Below are 25,076 nucleotides of genomic sequence, written 5' to 3'. Positions count from 1 at the left end.
CACACAAGATATGAAGCACGACGATACTCAAAGACATGTATTTTTGCCGATTATCGGAATACCTGTACTATCCCAAGATCTCTCTTGATTGTTAATGAAACCACAAAAAGGTAAAAAGTGAAACAAAAAGAAAAAAGAAAAAGAAAAAAGACAGCAATCGCAATTATCTAAAACAGAGAAAATGTAAGGCCAAGATTGTTGAACTCAGACTACGTCGTATTAGCTCGAGTAGTTAACAGTCAAAAGGCGCAAAATAGCCAACAATCCTAGTTTAGAGGAGAATCCGGTCCATGCAAATACTTGTCAACTAGAAGTATATTTCTTATGTCTCTGCAAATCTTTCACAGTATTACTCCTCTATCTTCGCCGTCGACGTCGAATTTCCCGTCTACGCAGTTTCTTTCTCGGTTTGTCCCGGCGACAAGTCATGTCAGTAACTGCTCTAATAAATCACCATCAGTTGGCTTATCGGAATTACAGTCCCAATTCAAGCCCCCGACTGACGATCTCCGTCCTATTGAAACAAAACCTAGTAGCAGTAGCAGTTCAGATGATACACCTGAGAGTGAAGGAATTTCTGGTATTAAAGTGCCCAGACAAAGATATATTGCCGCTTCCAAATCGCAGCTGTTAGGTGCCATCACTTCTACCATGTTTAATTCACCGGAGGAAGCCGATCAATTTCGTCATGTATCATTGTAAATTTCTCAACTTTTTGCTTACTTCAACTCCCTTTTTCCATGTGCATGTATAATATCAAATTGATTTGACTTAATCACTATTAAAAGTAGTTGCTGATATTTTGATTTGTTGAACGTCTGGAACTTTGAGGAAAGTGTTCTATTTGCAAATGTGGAGTATATAATGATGCTAAGTTTTCATCATTTCATGTTTGTTGGTGATATACTGCAGATGGAGCATTTTCTTAAGGATACTGCTCCTACAATTCAAGGTTTCTTTGTTGGCTATTCACATTTGTGGGAAGGGAGGGAGGAAGGGGGGGTGGGGGAGGGTTGCTATTGGTGGAATATCAGTTCAGTACTTTGTCGACTTGCTAGTTTAGCTTATGCTTTTTGAATAAGCATTTCACTATAGTGTAAACCATTCAACAGCTCAACTGTTGGCCAGTCACACAGATGTTGTAGAGCCAAATTCTATTAGCGTTTGGGGAAGGGGAAGTGACAGCCTGAAAGCAAAGAAAATCGTAAAGTGAATGCGAGAAATATAAAGACACAGAAATATAGTTTAAAGAAGGAGAGAGGGGTAAAGATCTTATTGATACCATATGTTTTTAGATATCGTCTGTATAATATGGAAAGAATAATGTAGTGGAAGACTTAGAGATTTTGTGTCCGAATTTGATGGAGAGTTTGGGTTTGGGGGGGGGGGGTGGGGGTAGGANGGAGAATGCTAGCACGCCTATAAGCCTGCAAGAACACAACTATTAGAGGCTAAGATCCCAGGGGATCAAGTTTGATTTCGTGGACAATAACTTGCAGTATTGTCATGATCTATGAATCTATGTAGACGAACTGTAGTAAGTAGTATTTTGTAGGTACGTGAGAGGAGACGTCCTCTGCTTGATGCCTATTCAGGGAGTTAAGCAGTCCTATTTATAGTGAAGAATCCAACTACCTACTACTTTTGTAGGTGGTAGTGGAGGTAAAAGTGGAGTCTTATCCCAGAGAAGTGGAGGAGTGGCTTCTTATTTCCAAGGATTGGTTATGGAGCCCTATCCCAAAGAACGGGGGAATGGCTCCTCAAGTAGTTATCATTCCTTGACTTAGTCTTAAGAAAAATAAGTTGGCACAAATGATTTGTGGAGTATGGTGTATATGGCCAGTGGAGAAAGCAACTCATGGAGAATATTGTTTCAGAGATAGGCCGGACGTCCGTGAGGGCTTGTGGATTCTTTACAAAGGATGTTTGGAACCTCATGCATGCGAAATTCATGATGACTAGGCCGATGTACGTAGGATAATCGTGGATCATTCTAAGACACGTTATTGGGTAGAGTCCAAGTTCCATACACATGATTTGGTTGAGCGAGATCATGGACCAACTATTTTAGGGGTGGTTGATGAGTAAGTTGGAACGACAACCTTCTCCTTTTGGATTCGGTCAAAGGCTATATTGTGGGCGAGCCATGGGCCTGACATTTGGAGGTCACGACTTGTATTCTTAGACCCATGCATAGAGCTAGTCAGGAAATTGTTAGCCAAGCCCATGGCAGGCATGTGCTATTTTGCGCACTAAAGGTAGCTGTTAGATTTTAAGTTGCTCGGACTCTCCGAAAATGTTGTCGGGTAGTGTCTTTTGGAGGACCCGACGCGGGTGCGGCATCATTTTGGAGAGTCTGCGCAACATAGGTTAGAATAGCTATGTGATTATATATATAATTAGTCCTAGTCACATATATAATAGGAGTAGGTTATATGTTATGTGTACTTACAAATAGGGTTCTTTGTATTACGATTAGCATAAATATTAGATTTTTCTCCCGTACATTTTCACATGGTATTAGAGCATCAGTGAGAAAAGATCATTGTGCGTCATTCCAACGACATCTGGGAAGAAAGAACTCAGTCACCTCGCAATTTTTCGGCGAGATCTGTGCACGCGCCGGGTTCGTGAGACCTCTTCCAGCCAGATTCCGACAAACTTCCTTCAGGACAGCTTACTCGCACAGCAATTCCGAGTCCACCAGTACTATTTCTGACAGATTCCGACAACTTTGGAATTTTTCGGCGAGCTACGGCGTTTTTCGGCGTGAACAATGCTTTTCGGCATAATATAGTGTTCTTTTTTTCCACTATTTCAAGTTAACCCAACAACTTTTAGTCAAGAATTTGAGAAATTAATTGTAGCGAAATGGGATCGAATACTAGGAATTGTTGGATGGTTTTTCTACCGGATTATATTGAGTTCCTTTAGTACAAAGCATGTAAAAAGACATCTTCAGAGACAACTTTCGTTGTTCAAACATGTAATAGCGTGACTTGTGTCTCCCAATCTTCATCTCACGATTCTTGGGTTGTTGATTCAGGTGCATCCGGTCACATTTCTGGTAACATATCTCTTTTCACTACTATTTCATATTCTCAATCTCTTCCAACAGACACAATGGCCAACGAGTCTCAAACCATGGCAACTAGAATAGGTCAAGCAAGTCCAGTTCCTTCCTCACCTTTAGATTCAGCTCTTTATGTTCCCGGTAGTTTTGTTAATTTCATAATCGTTAGTCGTTTAGCCAAATCACTTAAATGCTCTGATACCATGTGAGAATGCACGGGAGAAAAATCTACTATTATTTGTGTTAATTGTAATACAATGAACCTTATTTATAAGTACACATAATATATAACCTACTCCTATTACATATGGGACTAGGACTAATTACATATATATTCGCAATTAGCTTGCAAAATACCTCATTTGTGGAAAGGTTGTCGAGCTAGCTAACAAATCCCCCCACCTCCCCACCCACCATAAAAGAAAGAAAGAAAGAAAGAAAAAGAATTCCTTTGTGGATTTTGTGGGTTGTGTCCATTTACAGGTCTGCAGTTAGTGCAGTCCAAAGTTGAAATGGAAGGACTCCAATTAATTTGGCCTTCATAAGATGTATATGACTATATAGGTTCAGAATTTGATTACACTATTGGAGTATCTAATTTCTTGTCAATTTTAGCATGCGAGGAAACATAGGGACTCCTTTCCCCATCAGTTATTACTACCTCTTACTAGGTATCACATGTGGAATTACACTACGGTTTTTGTTGTTGTTGTTGTAGTAGGTACATGTGTTAGGATGGTCTTTCATATCCTTAAATAGAATCATTTTCTTCAAACTAACAATTGTTTTTGGGCCCCCTAAAGGTTTGGTCCACATATTTATACTGTCTCAATTTTCTAAAGGGACTATTTAGTTAATAATATAGTTTGCTAACAACCTTATTTTCCCACCTTTCCGGTAAGGTCTGGCATAAATGTAATGAATATGTGAATGATTTGAAGAAGTCTTCTGTCAAGGAAATGAAAGAGCTAATTCCTCTCCGAGTCTGCTCTAGAAATAGGTAGACTGCCGGATAGGACTAATATCTTACTGTGGAAGAGAATAATAAGCTAAGTCTAGGTGATGAGAGGAGGACAACCTGTCTGCTATATCATGGCTTTGGCCCTGGTTTTTCCAATTGATATAGACTGCTTTTTATAAACATAAATGCTATGCCTCATTGTTCTTATTGATGATGAAATCATGTTACAACCAAAAAGGTGACATTTAATTGATGGCAAAACTATGTAAGTAGAACTGACGTATTTCAGCTCTCAAATGCTGCAACATACAACGTAAGAACAGTGGTTTAGTAAATATTTACTTAGAGCTGTGAGATCTTTCACTTACTGGAAATAATATGATGAACGCCTTTCTCTTGGTCACACGTCAACTCATACAAGCTACTCCTCTGTCTCATTTTATGTGGCACATTTTCCTTTTTAGTCTATCTAAAAAAGAATGACACCTTTCTATATTATAATCAATTTAACTTTAAATTTTATTTTTTACCCTTAATGAGATGATAAGCTACACAAATGTCTATGGCTTGTTCTAAACCACAAATAATGTCTATGGCTTGCTCTAGACCACAAGTTTCATAGTTTTTCTTTAACTCCGTGACAAGTCACCGTCACATAAAATAAGACGGAGGAGTATGATTTTTGCTATGCTGACTTGAAACTTCATCACTGTAAAAACCCCCAAAATGTTGTGAGAAACCAAATTAAACTCGGAAAGTCTTTCAATTGTCCACTTGCTTTCTCCAAACTTATGTTTTATCTTTCAAGTGGAGCTAAAGAGAAGATTCATTAGAGCTGTAATTAGAAAATTTATAACTCGGGGGGCCTGCATTATTCCACTTAATTTATATGACCTTACAGCACGAGCAAGAATTTTGGAACGTAATATTTCAGACATCTGAATGAATTCTACTTCGTCAAATCCTAAATTCTAGCATGTTACACTAGGAATTCTAGTCACTTAACCCCATCTATAGTTGTGTAAATTGAAGGTTAGAGCTTTAATTGTTGAATACACTTTTTTTACTTTCAGGTTTGTGTTAAAAGAATTTCTGTAATTGCAGATGCCTGGACCTGATTCTCCATGCTGAACACAAAGTCATCTTAGAGGAAATGCGAGTTGATTATGATCGATCGCATGCCAATGATAGTTGTAATAAAACTGCAGTTTCATCTGGGCAAGAAAGAAATTTCACGCCAAATGGAAGTGGTTCCGACATTATGATGAGTGATGTTGAGAAGGTCAAAGACATTGATAAATATGACTGGGATATGGAACTGAAGAATCTATGGCGTTCAGGTTCTGATCAATTCTCAGGATCTCCTTATGTTTCTTTTCTCAAATTTGTCAACAAAGACTCTCTTGAGGAGTCTAGGTATGTTGCTATCTTCTATAATAGCGTGTAATATCATAAAGTTTAATAATTAATTTAAGCTGCGTCACTATATAAGATCGATAAAAAGAAAATGAATGCAAAAGGCTCTAAAATCAGCTACTGGAACTGACAACCCAGGTAAAACATCTAACATTAAGGAAAATAATGTATAGAACTGTCTATTGGACAGAAATTGCTATTTTGAAGATGCCCAATCGAAATTCTTCTTGAGGGTCACAAAGTGCTTTGCCAATCTTTAATCTGCATATAGTACTGATTCAGCATGAAGATACACTGTTGAGAAAAGAAAAAAGAACAAATTTATAGTATTGAAGGCTAGAGAGTCGGAGATGCCTTCTAAATCGAAGTTTGATTATAACCATAAGAGAGTCTTAATTTGATAAGGGCTGACAAGTCAGGAAAGGAGATTTCCCAGTTTCCGTTCACAAGGTTGGTTGTAGGAATTCTCCTAATTTTGTTTGTCTAAAAGCTGGGTCTTATTATGGAATTATAGAAAAATGAAAGAAGCTGAGGAAACTTGACATGGGTTTAGACTGCTTCAAATTGAGGCAACCTGACAAAAGATAAGGACATATCACTTACTATTTTATTCGAATGCTTTTGGAAAATGATAACTATGTGAACTTAAAAACATTTTTGTTGAGCTCAAGCAAGAGATCTTTGAGAGCTGCAAAAATGACCACAACTATACAACAAATATCTATTAGAACTCCTGCAGTGTCTAATATCATATGCTTTTGGTTTTTACACGGGTTCTCATGATAACTTTTGGTGGACATTGATTTTGCATGTGACTTAACATCTGAAATTTCCTGTAGAACTGCTGTTTCCAGTCGTTTTCAACATGCTTTCCTGCAGCTGCTTTCCAATGCGGGTTTTGAAGAATTGTCTGCTAGAGATCTGAGGCTGACATCTGCTCTAAATACTGATTATCTTCTTACATTACCTATATCTGTAGACTGGAAGAGGGCATCTCAGTCCAGTGCCATATTATTCAGGTTAGTGTAAATAACTTTTCTCAATTAGAAGAGAAAAGAGGAAACTCTTATTGAAGTTGGAATAAAATACTTATCTCTACTTGGTCCGTTCAATACATACAAAATGTACTAGCACAAGAAGTCGAAATTATACCATTCCCATAATCAAGTTAAATTGTATTTAATCTTGTGCTACAATCATTCCGATGGTTTGTCCAATTCCATCTTAGATTGTGAACATAATCTTTATACTTGTAAAAATCGATGATTTAATCTTTCGTGTATAAGCTAAACTCTATAAATCATCNATTGATCCGTTAGCCACCCGAAACTCACCCGAAGCCCTCGGGACCTCAACCAACCATGTCAACATATCCCATAACATCATTCAAACTTGTTCCAAACTTCGGAACGCTCAAAACAACATCAAAACACCAAATTCACCTCGGATTCAAGCCTAAGAACTCCAAAAACTTCCAATTCCGCTTTCGATCAAAAAGTCTATCAAACCACGTCCGAATGACCTGAAATTTGGCACACACATCCCAAATAACACAACGGACCTACTGCAACTTTCGGAATTCCATTCCGACCCCTATATCAAAATCTCACCTATCAACCGGAAATCGCCAAAATTCTAATTTCGCCAATTCAGGCCTAAATCTACTCCCGACCTTCAAAATACATTTCGATCACGCTACTAAGTCTCAAATCACCTAACGGAGCTAACCAAATCATAAAAACTCCAATCCGAGGTCATATACTAATAAGTCAAAAACTTGGTCAAACCTTTCAAATTTTAAGCTTCAAACTGAGAATTGTTCTTCCCAAATCCATTCCGATTACCCTGAAAACCAAAACCGACGATTTACATAAGTCATAATACCTCACACGGGACTAGTCATGCCCGAAAACTAGCGAGCAAAGTGCAAAAATTCAAAACGACCGATCGGGTTGTTACAATCAATCTCCCACAAAAACATAAGCTAAAACACTAGGGGTCATTTGGTTCGGAATAAGGATATATATCCCATATCTTATATGGGATAGAATATATTAAGATTTCATATAAAATATATATAAATTTTAATTAATGCCAATAACTAAATATAAAATAAAAATATTAATCTTGTGCTACAATCATTCCGATGGTTTGTCCAATTCCATCTTAGATTGTGAACATAATCTTTATACTTGTAAAAATCGATGATTTAATCTTTCGTGTATAAGCTAAACTCTATAAATCATCTATTATATAGGTAAAGGACACAGACGTAAAACACAATTTCTCTATAATAAATACTATATCCAAACCAAACTCATGGTTAATAGTATATATCCCAACAAGATTAATGGACTCGTACGAAGATTCTGTTACCATGGTGAAAAAATTGTGGGAAGACTGCTGGTAAAATTTTAATGTTTTGAGGAGGGGCTCAATACCCAAACTTTGATATCATAAAAAAAAAAAAAAGAACGAGAAAAGGACTTCTCGTGAACAATGACAGAAAATTCAACATTCATAGAGGAACTCAAAACCAAAATCTAATAACTCAATATCCAAACTCTGATATCTTGTAGAAAAATAAAAAGAGAATGAGATTTATTCTGGAACAAAAAAGGGGCAGCTCGGTGCTGTAAGCTCCCGCTATGTGCGGGGTCCAGGGAAGGGCTGGACCACAATGGTCTATCTTAGGCAGCCTTACCCTGCATTTCTGCAAGAGGGTGTTCCCACGGCTCGAACCCATGACCTCCTGGTCACATGGCAGCAACTTTACAATTACGCAAAGGCTCCCCTTTGAGATTTATTCTAGAACACCGACCAGAAATCGATGTTCAGATGAGGGGTTCAACATTCAAACTCTACTACCTTGGGGAAAAAAGGAGAAGAATTTTCAAGAAACAGTTGCTAGAAGAATCATCAGAACAAGAAGAGGTATGTTGCCGTTGAATCAGTCACCTGCAAGAAGCGTTGTTAGTAAAACATAGACAATAAGTAAAATTTTGGTCAGTGGCATAAGTGATAAGGCCAGTCGCTAGCTGGAGAAGCTACTTGTTGAGTTAAAGTCTACATCAGATGTACAAGGCAATTAAATGAGTCTATAAAGCTCGTCATCCACTATTACCTTATAGTTTTAGCAAGTCCATATTTAGAGTCGTAAGTCTGCATTCAAAGTTCACATGTGAATCCCAAAATTGGATTATGCCGGAGGGTGTTTAGTTATTAAAGTTCCAAACGGGATAATGAGGATATCTAAAGGTGTTTACAAAGGTCTTGGACCCTCCACTCATTGCCTTAAGGTTTTGGGTTGACAGATATTTTCACATTACTAAGATCGTAAAAGTTCTGCTATAATGTGCAAATAGAAAAGAAGAGAGAAACAATATTGAAATTGATTTTTAACAACAAAGAGGACTCCTTATTTGTGGGGTTTGAGCTACGTGAAGTATGGAAAAATTCCTAATTCTTGAGATAGTATTTATTATGATATGATCATTATGTTCAGCACAATATTCTTAATGATTTACTTGACTTTTAACAACTTTAATCCTACTCATGTTATTCCTCATTTATTTTCTGTTGAGTTCCTCTCTCTTACACTTTCCCTTACATCTCTTTATTGACTTATATTTCTTTCCCACTCGATTTTCTTTTTGACAAGTAAATTAATATACTTGTATTAAAGTCATTAACTTTTGCATGCAGACGTGGTTATGCAACTGAGAGGCAGAAGGGCTTGCTAATTGTTGAAAAACTAGATTACTTGCAATCAAAGTTTCTACAAAGAGTTTTCTTTCTGATAGTCAAACCTCTGAAGAAAGTTAGTATTTGGTTGACTGAGGTATGTGACTACTGGTACATCAGATTTTCCTTTTTCTAGAGGTACCCTGAAAAGTTGCTTTGCAAGGGTCCCCCAATATGTGTTTAGAGGGGTATGTGGTACCTATGAACCTGATTTCTTGGATTTTATAGCAATCACAGTTACAAATTTCCATGGATCTGCAAAAGAATTGGAAACATTCGCCAATTAAGTGCATTCCCTTTAAATGAGCTGCTTCAAATATGCAAAAGGAAGCTAAACAAAAGAGTTGTTAAAAAGCTACTATATATTTGTGGCAAATGATCGTCATTTCAAATATTTCACTCAGAGGCTCTCCTAGATCAACAGATTCTTTTAACTGAGACAGACATGACAAGATTACGAGAACCGAAAGTCATGTGCTAAGGGAAGCAGCAAGCACTGGCGGAAATAGGTAGTCTATTGGCCATTTTTGGACGATAGATGGTAGAAAATGATTTTAAGATTGCTCTTTTTTAAGGAAAACATGTGAAGGCTGCTGCCAACTGATTCTCGAGCTCAATCATTCTGGTCTTGGTTGGTTATTGATTGCATATTACTTGAAACCATATTGATTTGCTTTATTATGATGCTTCTACTTGATGGGATATAGTTCTTTTTCCTAACACGTTTAGTGGTTTGATGTAGAAGCAAAGATTTCCCTTAATTTTGAAGGTCGTTACAATCATTCTAAGATTGCTATATATTCTTGATCCAGGTTTTGGAAAGATCTATCACAGAAGATAATGCTCAAATTTGGGCCCAAAAAGTCAAGCTTTGGTTGAAGGATTTTCCCATTCTCCAGCAAACATCTAGTGACAACCAACACATATCAAATAAGCCATTTGAAGTTGACGCATTATCAGAAGATGACCTTCCCCTTCAGAAAGCTGCACAGAATGCTGTAATTCGTTATGAAGAAAATCTTTCAGCAGTTGGGCCTCGTGGTAGGCTTCTAAAAAAGCTGCTGATGCTGATTGGAGTTCTACCGTCAAAACACAAACAGCAATTTGAACTTGAAATAGATGATAATGAAATTGAATCTCATTTAAGGTTCGTCCACTTGAGTACTAAATTCTATATGGCTATGTGACTGAGTTTATGTGTTCTAACAGAACTTGAAACACTCCTTATGTGTAAGAAAAACTCATATTGTACCTAAATTTATGAAAGTTTTTTGTTGTTGTTGCTGCTGTTGTTGTTAGTTTCTTTGGTTTAAGAATGAGATCTAAATTTCATTGAGTTCTTAAATGACCGTTTCACCAAAGAGAATCTTCTGTATAGGCCAATCTTTTTGTCGAGGATATCACTTAGCGATATATGGGAACCCGCATCACTGAAATCATGTGCAAATGATCTTTGGAGAATGTTGAGAACTTCTATTTCCATTCTTCTCTCAAAATCAACTCTCCAGGTAACTTCAATTACATTCATGTTCAGTTCGCATAGCATAGGACATTACTGCCTTAATATCCACTCTTTGTCTTCATAATTGCTTGAAGCACAATGAATATCATGGGCTCTTCAATTCATATACTACTTAAAAAATATTACTGCCTCCACTTCAATTTATGTGAACCCATTTCCTTTTTAGTCCATGCGAAAAAGAATGACATATTTCCATATTTGAAAACAATTTACCTTAATGCAATGGTTTATAGTCAACAAAATATATGTGCCTCATTTTACACCACAAGTTAAAAAGTCTTCTCTTTTTTCTTAAGCTTCGTGCCCAGTCAACTAGGTTAACATAAATTATACAGCACTAGTGTTCTTTTTTTTTTTTTTTTGGAGATTGCCTTTCCTTTTATCTTATATTTTTTATTAGCAAAATTCTTTTATACCACCAAGCCAACTGCAATTCATTCTTTTTCTCTTCCATTTTTGCTTTCTTAAAACTGTACATTAGTGGCCTCGAGTTACTCCTATATATTCTTCATAAAAATTGGATATTTTTTCGTGGTTAGCAAATATTATACCTGACCGCAGTGCTTTAAATAATTCATTGCAAATGTTGCATCTCATATATTGCTTTTGCGTACCGAATACCCTGATCTCTAGCAATAGCAATGGAATGCACCTTAAGAATACTTACGCTGAACCTAAAGAATAAGCCTTCAAAAATTGTTCTTAGTCAAGTAAACTTCATTACAGCAAACATTTAAACACTTATGTGCTCATCTTTTGCTAGAAAACTTTACTCTTAGGATCTGCATCCTCATATGATATGAATGTTTATTCTGATAGGAGCCAGCTTACCAAGAGTTGATTTTACTATACATCAAGGAAACTTGTGAGGGAGGTGATGCGGATAAAGATGAGTTCCCTTCATTGCAGCTGAAGATCTACGAGAAAATCCCCATTCCAGATCTACCAGTAAATCCTTAATCATGGAATATACTTGATCAACTTTTGAATTACTTGAAGTTTATGATTGTATCTTTTTTTCATCCACATTTTGATTTAGTATGTACTTCAGTTAATTATCTTTGTTACTCTTTGTAGGTTGTTTTTCCGCACAAGAAGTTGTCTTTCCGCATACTAGATTCGGTATGAGCGGAAAATGAACTAAATTTATTCCCTAGCAAGACTCAACACTCACATCCTTCCAGTATGGAAAAAAAGCAATTTTCTGCAGCTTGATTTGTTGAGACTTTGACAATGGTGTTCATCATTCTGCATTAATGTTGCTTTTTCATTGATATGTTAAACCGATTTTCAAGTGTTCTTATAAATCTGCCTGAATCTTCTATTAAATTGAAAGGAGCTTGAAAATTATAATGTTGTAAGGTTAGACAAGCAAGCCTGCTGGTGGGATTTTAATATATGCTACAGACCAATGAGTGCTGGATTAGTTTGGTCAAAACCAATACTCAGGTTGGATGTCTAAATGCTTATCATAATGCCTTGCACATTTCCTTAATTGGTTTAATACAATGAACTAAATATAATCTGTGACATAGTAATTCATATACCAAAATTCAGGACCTTGAGATGAAACCTTAAACTATTACATTTTTGTATCAAGAGAAAAGAGGGTGAAAGGAACATTGTTAGAGGCTACAGAGAAGTGAATGGAAAAGGATTATATTTACAAACTTGAGCGCAAGAATCTTAAACACTCAAAGGTTGTCCATATGGAGAGGTGTGCCAATAGCTTACATTATAGCGATCAAGGACATGTATGACGGAGCTAAGACTCGGGTTAGGACAGTGGGAGGCGATTCAGGGCATCTCCCGGTTGCAATGGGGTTACATCAAAGATCTGCGCTCAACTGGTTCTTATTTTCCCTAGTGATGGACGCACTGACACGACATATTCAAGGGGAGGTGCCATGGTGTATGCTATTCGCTGATGACATAGTTCCGATTGATGAGACGCGAGGCGGTGTTAACGAGAGGCTGGAGGTTTGGAGAATGGACCTTGAGTCTAAGGATTTCAAGTTGAGTAGGACTAAGATAGAATACTTGGCGTGCAAGTTTAGCGTCGAGTCGAGGGAAGCGGGCATGAACGTGAGGCTTGGATCACAGGCCATCCCCAAGAGAAGCAGTTTCAAGTACCTTGGGTCGGTTATCCAGGAGGACGGGAAGATTGACGAGGATGTCACACACCGTATAGGGGTGGGTTGGATGAAATGGAGGTTAGCATTTGGAGTCGTGCGTGACAAGAAAGTGCCATTAATACTCAAAGGATTTGGGTTTCTTGGTCTCCTTATATGATCTTGGGGAATCCTCACCTCATGAGCTAGCTTTTGGAGTTGAGTTAGATCCAAGGTTCATTTATCATGGTATCAGAGCCAGGCCCAGCCCAATTTATTGTTACCGATGTTGGGCCCCATTTATGTTGTCCACGCTCCAGTTTGCAGGCCTGGGCGCGAGGGGATATTGAGTCCCACATGGGGGGGGGGGGGTTTATTGGTCTCCATATATGGTCTTGGGCAATCCTCACCTCATGAGCTAACTTTTGGGGTTGAGTTCGGCCCAAGGTTCATTTATCAGCCAGAGAAAACTGGAAGAAAGCCTCTTAAGAGTCTTCAGATCCCCAATGACCTGCTGCTGCAGGTGTATCATGTGCCTCAGATAGAAGTTCCTGGTGAAGAGAGCTATTGTGTGGAACCACTAACCTCTCTTTGTATAGAGCTTGTTGTCCACCACATGGAAATCGGGCTGAGTTATTGGGGACAGATCAACAACTGTCAAGACCTCACGAGTGTATGGATCCTCGCAAAGGGCTTCAACCCACTAAGAAAAATCCTATGGAACTGGAATAGCATAATGAGGTCTTCTGGAAAGCGAGTCTGCACCTATATTTTCTATTCCAGGGTGAAATCAAATGGCAAACTCAAAACTGATTGGATCTTTTCCTTATCAACACCAACTCCTTCAACTGACACTATATGTCCCAAAAAAGAAATTTTGGGCTGTCCAAGTAGACATTTCGATGCTTTGGCATAATAGTGATTCACCTGAAGCAACTGTAACTGGATAAGTTAAGGAATGAAGATATTCGGGAGAAGGTGGGCGTTGCCCCCGTGGACGACAAGATGCGGGAAGCGAGGCTTAGGTGGTTTGGACACATGCGGAGGAGAACCATAGATTCCCCGGTTAGGAGGTGTGAGCGGTTGGCTTTGGCAGGTACGAGAAGAGGTAGAGGGAGGCCTAAGAATGATTGGGGCAAGGTGATCAGGCAAGACATGGCGCGACTTCAGATTTCCGAGGACATGGCTCTTGATAGGAACGTGTGGAGGTCGAGCATTAGGGTTGTAGGCTAGGGGGTAGTTCATAGTTTTTCCCTCTTTGTACCGGGTAGTCTGATAGAGTTTTGCCTATGTCTGGTAACGGTCTATGTTGTGTTCACACTATTTTGTTGTTTTGCATAGGATTGTATTATTGCACTCCCTTTCACTTATTTGGTGTATTTTAAGTTATTATTATTACTTCTCTTGCTTCTTTTGTTGTTACAAATCTCTTCTTGCGTTTCTTTTCTGATATTATTATCTCTTCTGTTGAGCCGAGGGTCTCCCGGAAACAGCCTCTCTACCCTTTCGGGGTAGGGGTAAGGTCTGCGTACATCCTACCCTCCCCAGACCCCACTAGTGGGATTTTACTGGGTATGTTGTTGTTGTTGTTGTTGTTGAGTGTTGGTCAAGAGTCGGGCTACATATTAGAGTATCGTCAAAAAAGACGAGAACAAATTTGCGTAAATGGGGTCGGAATAAGTTATTCATGGCAGATTGGAAAGTAGAGAGAGCATTAGTAAGGCCAAAGGGCATGGCAGTAAATTCATTATATCCAGAATGGGTTCAAAAAGCTGTTTTATGGATGTCAGCAGAGTGGACACAAATTTGATGGTAACCGGAGCGAAGATCAATTTTGGAAAAATTTGAGGCACCATGTAACTCATCAAGGAGCTCATCCACATTTGGTATGGGTTATTTATGTGATATGGAACATTGATTTGGATGAGGCGTCTATAATCGATGCCCATGCACCAGGTGTTATCTTTCTTTTTGACAAGAAGAATAGGGCTGGAAAAGGGATTGGTACTTGGCCTGATGAAGCCTGAATTGAGCAAGTCAGAAACCCGCTTTTCAATTTTAGACTTTTGGAAATATGGGTGGCGATAGGGTCGTATACAAGAAAGATATATCATCGGGTGTCTGGTAATATCAAAAGTATTTTTCAGTCTTCAAGATCCAACCGCAAAGATCTCCTCCATCAAAACGAGGAAATTCCATCTTGGTGTGAGGCCGGCGAGAGGGGTTTTTCAGCCACCACGGTAAGTCGGCATCGGTGTCGTCAACCCATGATGATCTTCCGGTATTGTGGGCCTCTGTACCAGTAGCAGTAATTTAAGTTGCTCGGACTCGGGTGCGGATGTCCGATATTGGTGTAGATCTAGAGGTCAGATCCTTCATGATCTAAATTTCAACCTAAGGATAGGACCCTTCGCTTCTCAAGCACAAAAACCTTAGTGAAAGTTGTTGAATTATGTGATCACCTTATCTAAAAGCTTGCATATTTTTATTTAATTATGTCTTGTACACACATTCTCACATGCGGGTTTGATTTTTAAGATGCCAAGCACGTGAAAATACTATTTGATGGAGGGTGGTGGTGAGATTTGAAATCAGGACCTCTGCTTGCTCTAATAACTTTGTTAAATTGTGTGTCCATCGGTTGACAATCATGAGGTCTCGAGTTCAAATCCTAACAACAACAACAACAACAACCCAGTAAAATCCCACAAGTGGGGTCTGGGAAGGGTAGAGTGTACGCAGACCTTACCCCTACCCTAAGGGGGTTAGAGAGGTTGTTTCCGATAGATCCTCGGCTCAAGGAGACGAAAAAGACAATATATCAGTACCATCAAATCCTAGCGGCAGCAAAAACACTAGGTGTTTTCTTCCCATTTGTCCTAGCCTTTGGGGACAGAATTACCCGGTACCTATGTTGGTGGGAGGTAGCAGGTATCCCGTGGAACTAGTCGAGGCACACGCAAGCTGGCCTGGACACCACAATTATCAAAAAAATTATGTCCGTCTCATCTAAAAGTTTGAACATGTCATACTTTTATTTGCTTAATTATGTCTTCAACTTTGGGAATTTTAGAGCGATCAATTTTAGAAGAGAACTTCAAAAGATGACAATATTATCTGTATCATTGATCAAAGCACTAACGACATGTGAAACGAATGATTAATTGTCATAACCTTTTCCATATCGACCTTATTTTATTTGAAGATACTGCTATTTTCCTTTAGCCAGTGTATTGAGAATGCTCGATCTTAATACTAATTGTTGCAATTATTTTTGGAGGTTTTCTAGTGTATTGAACAAAGGGATGCTGCTTTGTTATAGCTTCTTATCCTGGAAGTACTTCACTTTTGTTTGTAGGTACGCCTTGACATTGCCTCAGTACTTGGACTACTGGCATACTTCATAAACTACAAATTTGAAGACATATTTTCACTGTATGATTTCTCAACTTTTTCATGATTTCGACACAGTTTTTGATCCATGATGCAGTTGCAAAATTATGCACAATGTCTAGTTGGGACATCGTCTTTCCTTTAATCCTAACCCTAACCGACTCAAAAAACTTTTAAAGAGAGAGAGGGAGAGAGTACATTCTAGGCACTAGCGTTCATCCAACTCCTCTTTTCCTTTTTATGGGTTCTTAAAATAACTGAGCTTGGCAAATTTGTTTTTCTGAGTTTTACTTATCTTTGTACATTAGTTAAATCATATTCTAACAATCTTATTTGAAGCTTGTCTTGTAGTGACTATTGTATACTGTTGGTACCTCAGTCTGGTTTTGGATTGGAATTAGAATTATAGGTCACCGTGCACATAATTTTGACACTTTAAGATTCTCAAACTTGTGGTTCAAACCGAACTTGCATCATCCTCCACTAGCTAATCGTGGCTTCTCTAGTGTAATTTTCTTAGTTTCATATCAAAATCACTCTAAACACAACTATTCTGATTACTCTGTATGCTGCAATTGTAATAAGTAACTCGATTATCTGATTACAGATCCGCAATACTTTTAGATGTGATTGCAGTCAGTGCTCTTCTGATATATGTGAGCCGTGTGGTCTTGGGTTACAAGCAAACATGGGATAGATATCAAGTGAGTTCAGCACTTCCATTCTCCATTCCTTTTTATGAAGTACGAATTTTTTTATGCCTGCTCATTTCTTTTAGCTATATTTAGCTTCTGGTCAACAGGACACTTAATGAGAAAACAATGGCAAGTGGCTTTGGTTCTGTTTACTTTCTCCTGGATGCTTCTGAACAACAGCAGGTAGCAGAAGCCTCTAACGTTATATCGTTGTTGTCTATACAAGCGAAGGAAATTGGTTTGCTGAGGACGTATCTAGACACCTGATTCTTTCATTCTTCCCTCTTGCAGTACAAAGAAGCCATATTAGCATATGCAGTCCTGCTGAAAGAAAACAGCCAGGTTTTCCTTGGCCTTCTGAATACCCCTAGTGCACTATTCTTTCCTTGTTAATATGTACTAAATTCTTTTCAATGATCCTTGTTTTTTCTGTATTAAATAAATCTTCTTATAATTTCCTATTCTGCATTCTAAGGTTTTCTTTTCTGTATAATTACCAGGACAGTGCACTTATAGTGAATGCTAACAAGCATAAAATTTCTGTGCTTCATTTTTACTACTTGCTCTTTTTTCTTCTTTCGGATTATTTTTACTTCCTAGGCTAGATCAATATATAAAGAGTTAATACGTTAAAACCCCCTTAAACTATCCAACTTTTGTCAGTTTCCTACTTAAGCTATCCGTTGTCCACCTCCTTGAATTATATTTCCCCAATTATTAATAACTCCCCCGTTGCTTATCTGGCAAAATGTGTAAAGTAACTCGCATAAAGGCGCGTGAAGGGTGAAAATAGCCGTTAAAATGGCTCCACCTGACCGTGTGTAACGACTAATTAAGCTTACCCTTTAACAAAATTATTATCTTTTCTTTATTTCCTTTATATTTTAGGTTTTCTTCTTTATCTTTTTCACCTTTCTTCTTTATTTTTTAACTTTTCTTCTTCATTTTTTCACCTTTCTTCTCAAGTTCTCCATATGGGTTTCCTCTGAAAGTTTTTCTCTCTTGTTTCCTCTAAAATGATTTATTCTCTTTCTAGTTCAAGTCTTCTTCAATTTCTTACCCATATTATTGAAAGAACACCTATTTAAAATTAAATCTTCTTATTAAACCCAACACCAGTATGAAGTTGAATATCTTAAACCTTGTCTATGTAATCTAGAATTGGAGAATATAATTACAGGCCGATTGGTTTCTTATTTGTGGAATATTATTTTGTGTAATCTTGTTTGTGTAATATAAGATGATTTTTCCAGATATGCAACACTATATGCCTTCATTTATTTATTTATTTGGTTTTTTTTTACTGCAAAGTAAATGTAAACAAAGACTTATTCAATGGGAATCTAGCATAAAGTACAACCACAATAGTTTTGATAAATAGTTTCTTTTCATCGCTAGGAAAAAAAATAATGTACAAAACAAATTAAAAAACATGTAAAGCTGAACATCCCCAGCTCTACAAGCTACTTTTTTTTTTGATAAGGTAAATTGTATTGATCAAAAGGGAGAAAAAACTCCCGTATACAAGAAGTATACCAAAAAGTAGAGAAATTACATCAAAACATGATTCTCTACAAAAGACGCCCAATCTTCTATACAAGTAGGGGCTATATGAGTGCACCAAAAAGCGATCAAAGATAAAAGACTATACTTAAGATGTGAAAAAGGAGACTCAATCCCCTCAAAAGCTCTCCTATTTCTCTCCCCCAAACTATCCACATGAGAGCTAGCGGGTTAGAACTTCCACGCCTTTTGCTTTCTTCTTCTACGGAAACCGGCCCAGCTATGTAACATTTCCTTTACAGTGCTTGGCATCACCCATTGAACACCAAAAAGATTCAGGATTGCCCTCCACAAACCCGAGGACACGTGGCAGTGGTGGAGGCAGAATTTCCGTTAAGGGGGTTCAAAAAAAAAGTTGAAAAAGATTATAGCTAGTGGGAATTGAACCTATGACCTTACAAAAGTTTTGAACCCCCTTGACCACTAAGCTATGCGTTTGGGTTGTGCCAAGGGGATTCAAAGCTTAATATATAGAGGTAAAAAACAGATTTTGCCTTATATATACAGTGTAATTTTTTGGCGAAGGGGGTTCGGGTGAACTCCCTTCCGCCCCTCTAAATCCGCCACCGGACACGGGGCAATGCAACAAAAGGCGATCAACTTCTTCCCCCGAGCTTCTACACATGTACCACCAACTAACAAGTGTAATTCCTCTCTTTCGCATATTTTCAGCAGTCAAGATCACTCCCCTCGCCGCTAGCCATGCCAAAAATCACACCTTCGTGGGCGCCCTAGGAATCCAGATCGAGGAGTATGGAAAAGGGGCCTCCTCTTTCACTAACATACTCTGGTAAAAGGACTTTACGCTGAACAAACCATCGCCACGCAATCCCTATCTCGAAGAATCACAAGATGGCTGGGGCCAGTCTTGCCCATATAGCAGTGCCAACAAACCTTGGAGCTTCGCAATCTCCCAATCTTGCATGTTCGTTCTAAATGAGAGGTCCCATACTACCCTTAGAGTGGGGGTTGTATGGACCTTCAATTCCTTCTGATTTGAAACTCTGAAGACGTGGGAGAAAGATACCCTTAGAGTATCCTCTCCAAACCACCTGTGATTCCAAAAGCTGATTCTCCTTCCATCTCCCACCCTGTAATTGCCACTGAAGGCTTCCCAATTCTTCATGATGCTCCTCCACATGCCACGCCCGAAAGGTGCTGTGATTGCCTTGGTCCTCTAACCCCCTCCCGTGGAATCATACTTTTCTACTACGACCTCCCTCCATAGAGCATGCTCCTCTACCCCGAATCTCCACAGCCACTTCCCTAACAAAGCTCTGTTGAATACCCTAAGATCTTTTAATCCAAGTCCACCCCACTTCTTTAGGGAAGTGACTGTCTGCCAATTCACTAGATGAAACTTTCTAGTTCCATCCGCCGCATCCCAAAGAAAATTCCTTGAAGCCGCTACAGTTTTTCTGTGATGCTCACAGGTGCTTGCAACAGGAACAAGTAATAGGTGGGCATGCTCGATAAAGTGCTTTTAATAAGCACTTCCTTACTGCCTTTTGACAAGTATCGTTTCTGCCATCCTGCTAATCTTTTTTCAACCCTTTCGATCACTTAATTCCAAACCGTAGTATCCTTATGCGAAGCGCTCAATGGGAGACCCAGGTAACTAGGGGGAAGAGAGCCCACCTTACATCTAAGAACATAAGACAAAGCACCAATGCTAGCAACCTCACCCACCGGGAAAATCTCACACTTGCCGAGGTTGATTTTGAGTCCGGATGCTATTTGAAACCACTGCAAGACTTGCTTAAGGTAGGTCAACTGATCCATATCAGCATCACAAAAAACCAGGGTGTCGTCTGCAAAAAGCAAATGAGAGACTCTTCGGGCACTGAGCACCCCAATCGGAGCTGAGAAGCCTCTCAAGAAGCCTCCGCCCGCCGCACGATCCATCATTTTACTCAGAGCATCCATCACTAGAATGAATAGCACGGGGATAGGGGTCACCTTCCCTGAGACCCCTGGAGCTGCCAAAGAAACCACACGGGCTACCATTGACCAGGACAGAGAATCTGACTGAGGAAATACAGAACTTGATCCATCCCCTCCATCTTACCCCAAACCCTATCCGCATCATAATGAAATCCAGGAACTCCCAATTGACATGGTCGAAAGCCTTCTCAAGGTCCAACTTGCATAGTAAGCCGGGTTCTCTATTTTTCCTTCTGGAGTCTACAAGTTCATTTGCCACCAGAAGGATCTACCTACCTTCCACAAACGCATTATGGGAGGACGAAACAGACACGTCAAGAACCTTCTTGAGTCTATTGGAGAGCACTTTAGAAATAATCTTGTGAATGCTCCCCACGAGACTAATAGGCCAGTAGTCTCTGATGCAAGATGCTTCTTCTTTTTTAGGCACAATAGTAATCAAAGAAGCATTGACACTTCTCTCAAAAACACCATTCACGTGAAAGTATTCAATGACTTCCATCAACTCCCCCTTAATGGTGTCCCAACAGAGCTGGAAGATGGCAAGGAGAAACCATCATGCCCGGGGGCCTTATCACCAGCACAACTCGACACAGCCTCGTGCACAGCTCTACAAACTACTAACTTTTATTTCTTCCTCATTATTCTTTATCCATCATTTTGTACATTAAAACTAAGGGTACAATCACAACTAAAGCTAAAAATAACACATTGCATGAGATCCTTTTGGCCAAAATGCTTAGAATTGATCGATCATCCGAGAGTAATACACAACGAGTAAACTACATCTAAATTTTTGTACAAAACATAAGTTAATATAGTTATTGTTGAAAACATGATTAAGTATATAAATGTGTGTTCTCTCTAACAGCTTAAGCTTTTAGATGAGATAGTCAAAGGTCCTGGGTTCGAGTCTCACCGTCACCCAATATCCAAAAAAAAAAAAAATTCACGTGCTTGGCTCATAAAAAAGAATAAAGCCCACACGTGAGGGGGCGTGTTGAAAAGATGATTAATTATATAAAAGTGTGTTCTCTCTGACAGTTTAAGCTTTTAAATGAGATGGTCACATCTTTATATACTTAACCATGTTTTCAACACGCCCCCTCACGTGCGGCCTTGATTAAGTGAGCAGACATTCCACAAGTAGCCTCGGTTGCTCACAAGTAGCCTCGGTTGCTCAGACTGATACTCATGTTACTGGACCGCAGTATGAGGCATACGATTGGCACATGGCGTGAATCACAAGGCCTTTGCTACCTTAACTCACTCAATCCCTCCACAGCATGTCTAGTTACAGATCCTCTAGACCTAATTCACAGACGTTTAGGACATCCGAGTTTATCTAAGCTTCAGAAGATGGTGCCTAGTTTGTCTAGTTTGTTTATATTAGATTGTGAGTTGTGTCAATTTGGAAAACATACCCGAGCCACCTTTCCGCGTAGTGCTGAGAGTTGTTCAGAGTCTATTTTTTTCTTTAGTTCATTCTGATATATTTGGGTCCTAGTAGAGTCAGTTCAACCTTAGGATTTCGTTATTTTGTTAGTTTCATTGATGATTACTCAAGATGTACTAGGATTTTCCTAATGAAGATTGTTCTGAGTTGTTTTCTTTAAAAAAAAAAGAATTTTCATGAGTAGGATCATAAAAAAGAATCAAGCCCGCACGTGAGGGAGTGTCTTGGAGACATAATTAAGTAAATAGAAGTGTGGTTTCTCTAACAGCTTAAGCTTTTAGTTGAGATGGTCACACACTTCAACATGGTATCAGAGCAGACAAAGGTCCTAGGTTCGAGTCTCACTGCCACCCAATATCAAAAAAAAAAAAAAATTCACGTGCTTGGCTCATAAAAAAGAATCAAGCCCGCACGTGAGGGGCGTGTTGAAAATATGATTAAGTATATAAAAGTGTGTTCTTTCTAACAGCTTAAGTTTTGAAATGAGATGGTCGCACACTTCAACAATTATACAGACGCACCTCTAAAAATTCAACGGGGAGTTTTAACATATAGGGGAATATAGTTCAGAAGGGGTTTGTGGACAACAGATAGTTTAAGTACGTAGCTGACAAAAAAAAAAATATTTTAGGAGGGTTTTAGGCTGAGATAAATAGCCACGTATAGCATCACATGGCACACTTTTTTTGATACTTAGGAGCGTGTACCATACGCACTGCTAGAAATGCAACGAGGGTTTTTTTATAGCTAGGGGAATATAGTTCGCGGGAGTTTGGGGATATCGGATAGTTTAAGTAGGAAACTGACAAAAGTCGAATAGTTTATGAGGATTTTAGGGTATTAACTCATATATAAACCAACCCACCCATGGCCGATAGCCTACACCACAAACAACAGTAGTTGATTCTTTCTTCTTTTTTTAATTTTTTTCATTCTTCTCTTCCATCATTATATGCCCCAACAGGTACTTAGCGCTGCAGTTTCAAGCTTTTGCAGTCAAAGTCTCAACATCTAGGGGCATCACCCTTTTTATATCATCCACTCCTAGCTGTTTTCATCTGAAATGCAATTAAAATCTCTGAAATCGCCATTAAATTGCACTAGCAACAGAAAACAAATAGACCCACTTCCACCTGCACCTTCCATTTACATTCCCGACTATTCTCTTCAATGCAGCGAAAACTTAATCTGTCTGATATTTCCTTTTCCAATGAACCAAATGTGTGAAGTTTCCTTGATAAATCTCGACAGAGGTGACTCGGCAACAAAGTCTTGGAAATTTGGGTGCTAGTGAATTAAGAGAGTTAAGCAGGGACTAATCTAATATTCATGAAATCTTAAAGTCTAGTGAAGTCGTCTTCCTATTCTTAATTGGGGCTTGAATTGGATCTAGAGTCCCTACGGAGTTGCCAGTCCTAAGGAATCAAATCAATTAAGAAATGCTGCACAAATATGGGGGTTTCAAGTGTCCATATCACTTCTTGGATTATGCACATATCTTAGTGGTGCTCTCTGGTTTTTCTCGCTTTAGTTATTCATTCTTGTGATGTCAATCTCTTACACCTAATTGAATTTCTGGATTCCATCACTCCCTTTAAATGAAAGAACCATAAGGATTTTTACGGAACACCACTACGTGCAAATGGAAGTATTGCACTTTAGATTGCACTTCCTTCGATTGATCTTCATCTTTTCTACCTACATGATCATTTAGCTGTTCATGAATACACTATCGCGAAAACATAGTGATATAGGATGGTGGTTGGTTTGGAGTTTAGTTGCGAAAAGTTATTTTAGTGGAAAGGCATGTTTTTCTTCTACATTTTCTTTTAAAGGTTATGAAGAAAGTTAGTAGACATAGTTTTTGTTTACACATAGAAAAATGATAAAGCATCTGGTAGGAATCCCATTACTTTGATGTAGACGAGTTTTTGCAGGGGAGAGGGTTGTCATGCACTTTAACAATGAAGAAATTCTTAAAACTTGTCAGCTTTTCTAATAGATCTATTACTTCGTCATGAATCTCTGTTATGCCTTTGAGATATCTCATTGCCATTGATGGAGCATTCATTAATTGTCCTTTTATCCACGAGTTTGAAAATGGACAACTTTGTCTTCCTACTTAGGTAAAGATTTCTTGATTGCTACGAACTTCTGTAGAACTTAACGATCTGAGATCCTGTCAAAAATTATAGGGAAGTTATGCTGGAAATGTTGGAGCCAGATGTGAGAAGTTTATTTATGATCTGTTGGACGAAAAGGTAACTTGGTGATTGAATTACTTTGCAGCTATAGCTATCCATGTTGACACAGTTGCATTATGTGCAGGTTGAAATGCCTGTAGACAAAGCTATAAGTACATTGGTGAGGCTGGGTATTGTAATAGAGGAGTCTTTAAACGGGCACACTGTGCTGCAGGCAGTCCCTTGCTTCAAGGCATATGAGATTCTTAAACAACATTGGAATAGCTTGCTCGGCTAAGTTTTGCTACATAGAATACAAAGTTTCTTAGCTGTAGATTTTTAGCTTCAACAAAAGTATTTGGAAGTATGAATGCAGTAAGAGATAGTGTAACTTTGTTATAATTAGGAAGGATGAATTATACTAAAAGTGGGAACATCCTAAACTAAAAACGTATCATTATATTATATTATGTTACTCTAAAATTGGGAATATCCAAGTTAAAACTTAATTTACAAAAATATCCTTTCAAAGCCAAGTGACCATTTTATCCAATAAATCCTTTTTCTTTCTTTGGGTTTCTTCCATATTAAAAAATTTTACATAGTTTATTTACAAAATTCTATACGTGTCTAAATACATTACATAATTAAAAGGAGGAAGGTGAAAAGAATTCCGTTTTCAAACTTTTTAAGTTCCAAAAAATATTGATACTTTAGAATCTTTTAATTTTCTCATATGAATGAAGAGTCATATTACCATCCAAAGGAGTTAAACCCTCTCTTCCCTTCAATAAGAAAAACTCCTTGATTTCTCTTCCCAATACATTCTCCTAGCAGGGAGGGGTTGTTGCTGCACCTTCCTTTAGCTCAGATCCTATGGGTTTGGATGATCAATTTCTTTCTAAAGGTGAGCATTTTCATTCAAACTGTTGGGGTCATATTTGCCACTGACAACTACTGATGCACAAATTCTCCATAACATGCACATCGGTATTCGTTACTTTTCAATTAGATA

General features: G+C 38.4%; 1 protein-coding gene across 1 annotated transcript; it reads left to right on the top strand.

Annotated features, from left to right (window-relative positions):
• Positions 250-24,551, top strand: LOC109223305. Its single transcript, XM_019387564.1, has 14 exons — positions 250-698; positions 5,139-5,450; positions 6,290-6,469; positions 9,156-9,291; positions 10,007-10,341; positions 10,573-10,702; positions 11,536-11,664; positions 11,794-11,838; positions 16,186-16,262; positions 16,828-16,924; positions 17,009-17,098; positions 17,207-17,257; positions 24,074-24,139; positions 24,207-24,551. Exons 1-14 carry the CDS (start codon positions 325-327, stop codon positions 24,357-24,359), a joined length of 2,175 nt encoding a protein of 724 aa, XP_019243109.1. The 5' UTR covers positions 250-324; the 3' UTR covers positions 24,360-24,551.

Source organism: Nicotiana attenuata, chromosome 3 (genome assembly GCF_001879085.1).
Source record: "Nicotiana attenuata strain UT chromosome 3, NIATTr2, whole genome shotgun sequence".
Classification (NCBI taxonomy): Eukaryota; Viridiplantae; Streptophyta; class Magnoliopsida; order Solanales; family Solanaceae; genus Nicotiana; species Nicotiana attenuata.
This window is presented reverse-complemented; position numbering and strand designations above follow the sequence as displayed.

Coding starts and splice junctions, on each gene's coding strand:
- LOC109223305 (XM_019387564.1), top strand. CDS start 325: ATGTCTCTGCAAATCTTTCACAGTATTACTCCTCTATCTTCGCCGTCG. Junction 6,470..9,155: donor TCCAGTGCCATATTATTCAG/GTTAGTGTAAAT, acceptor TTTTGCATGCAG/ACGTGGTTATGCAACTGAGA. Junction 11,839..16,185: donor CTTTCCGCATACTAGATTCG/GTATGAGCGGAA, acceptor TTTTGTTTGTAG/GTACGCCTTGACATTGCCTC.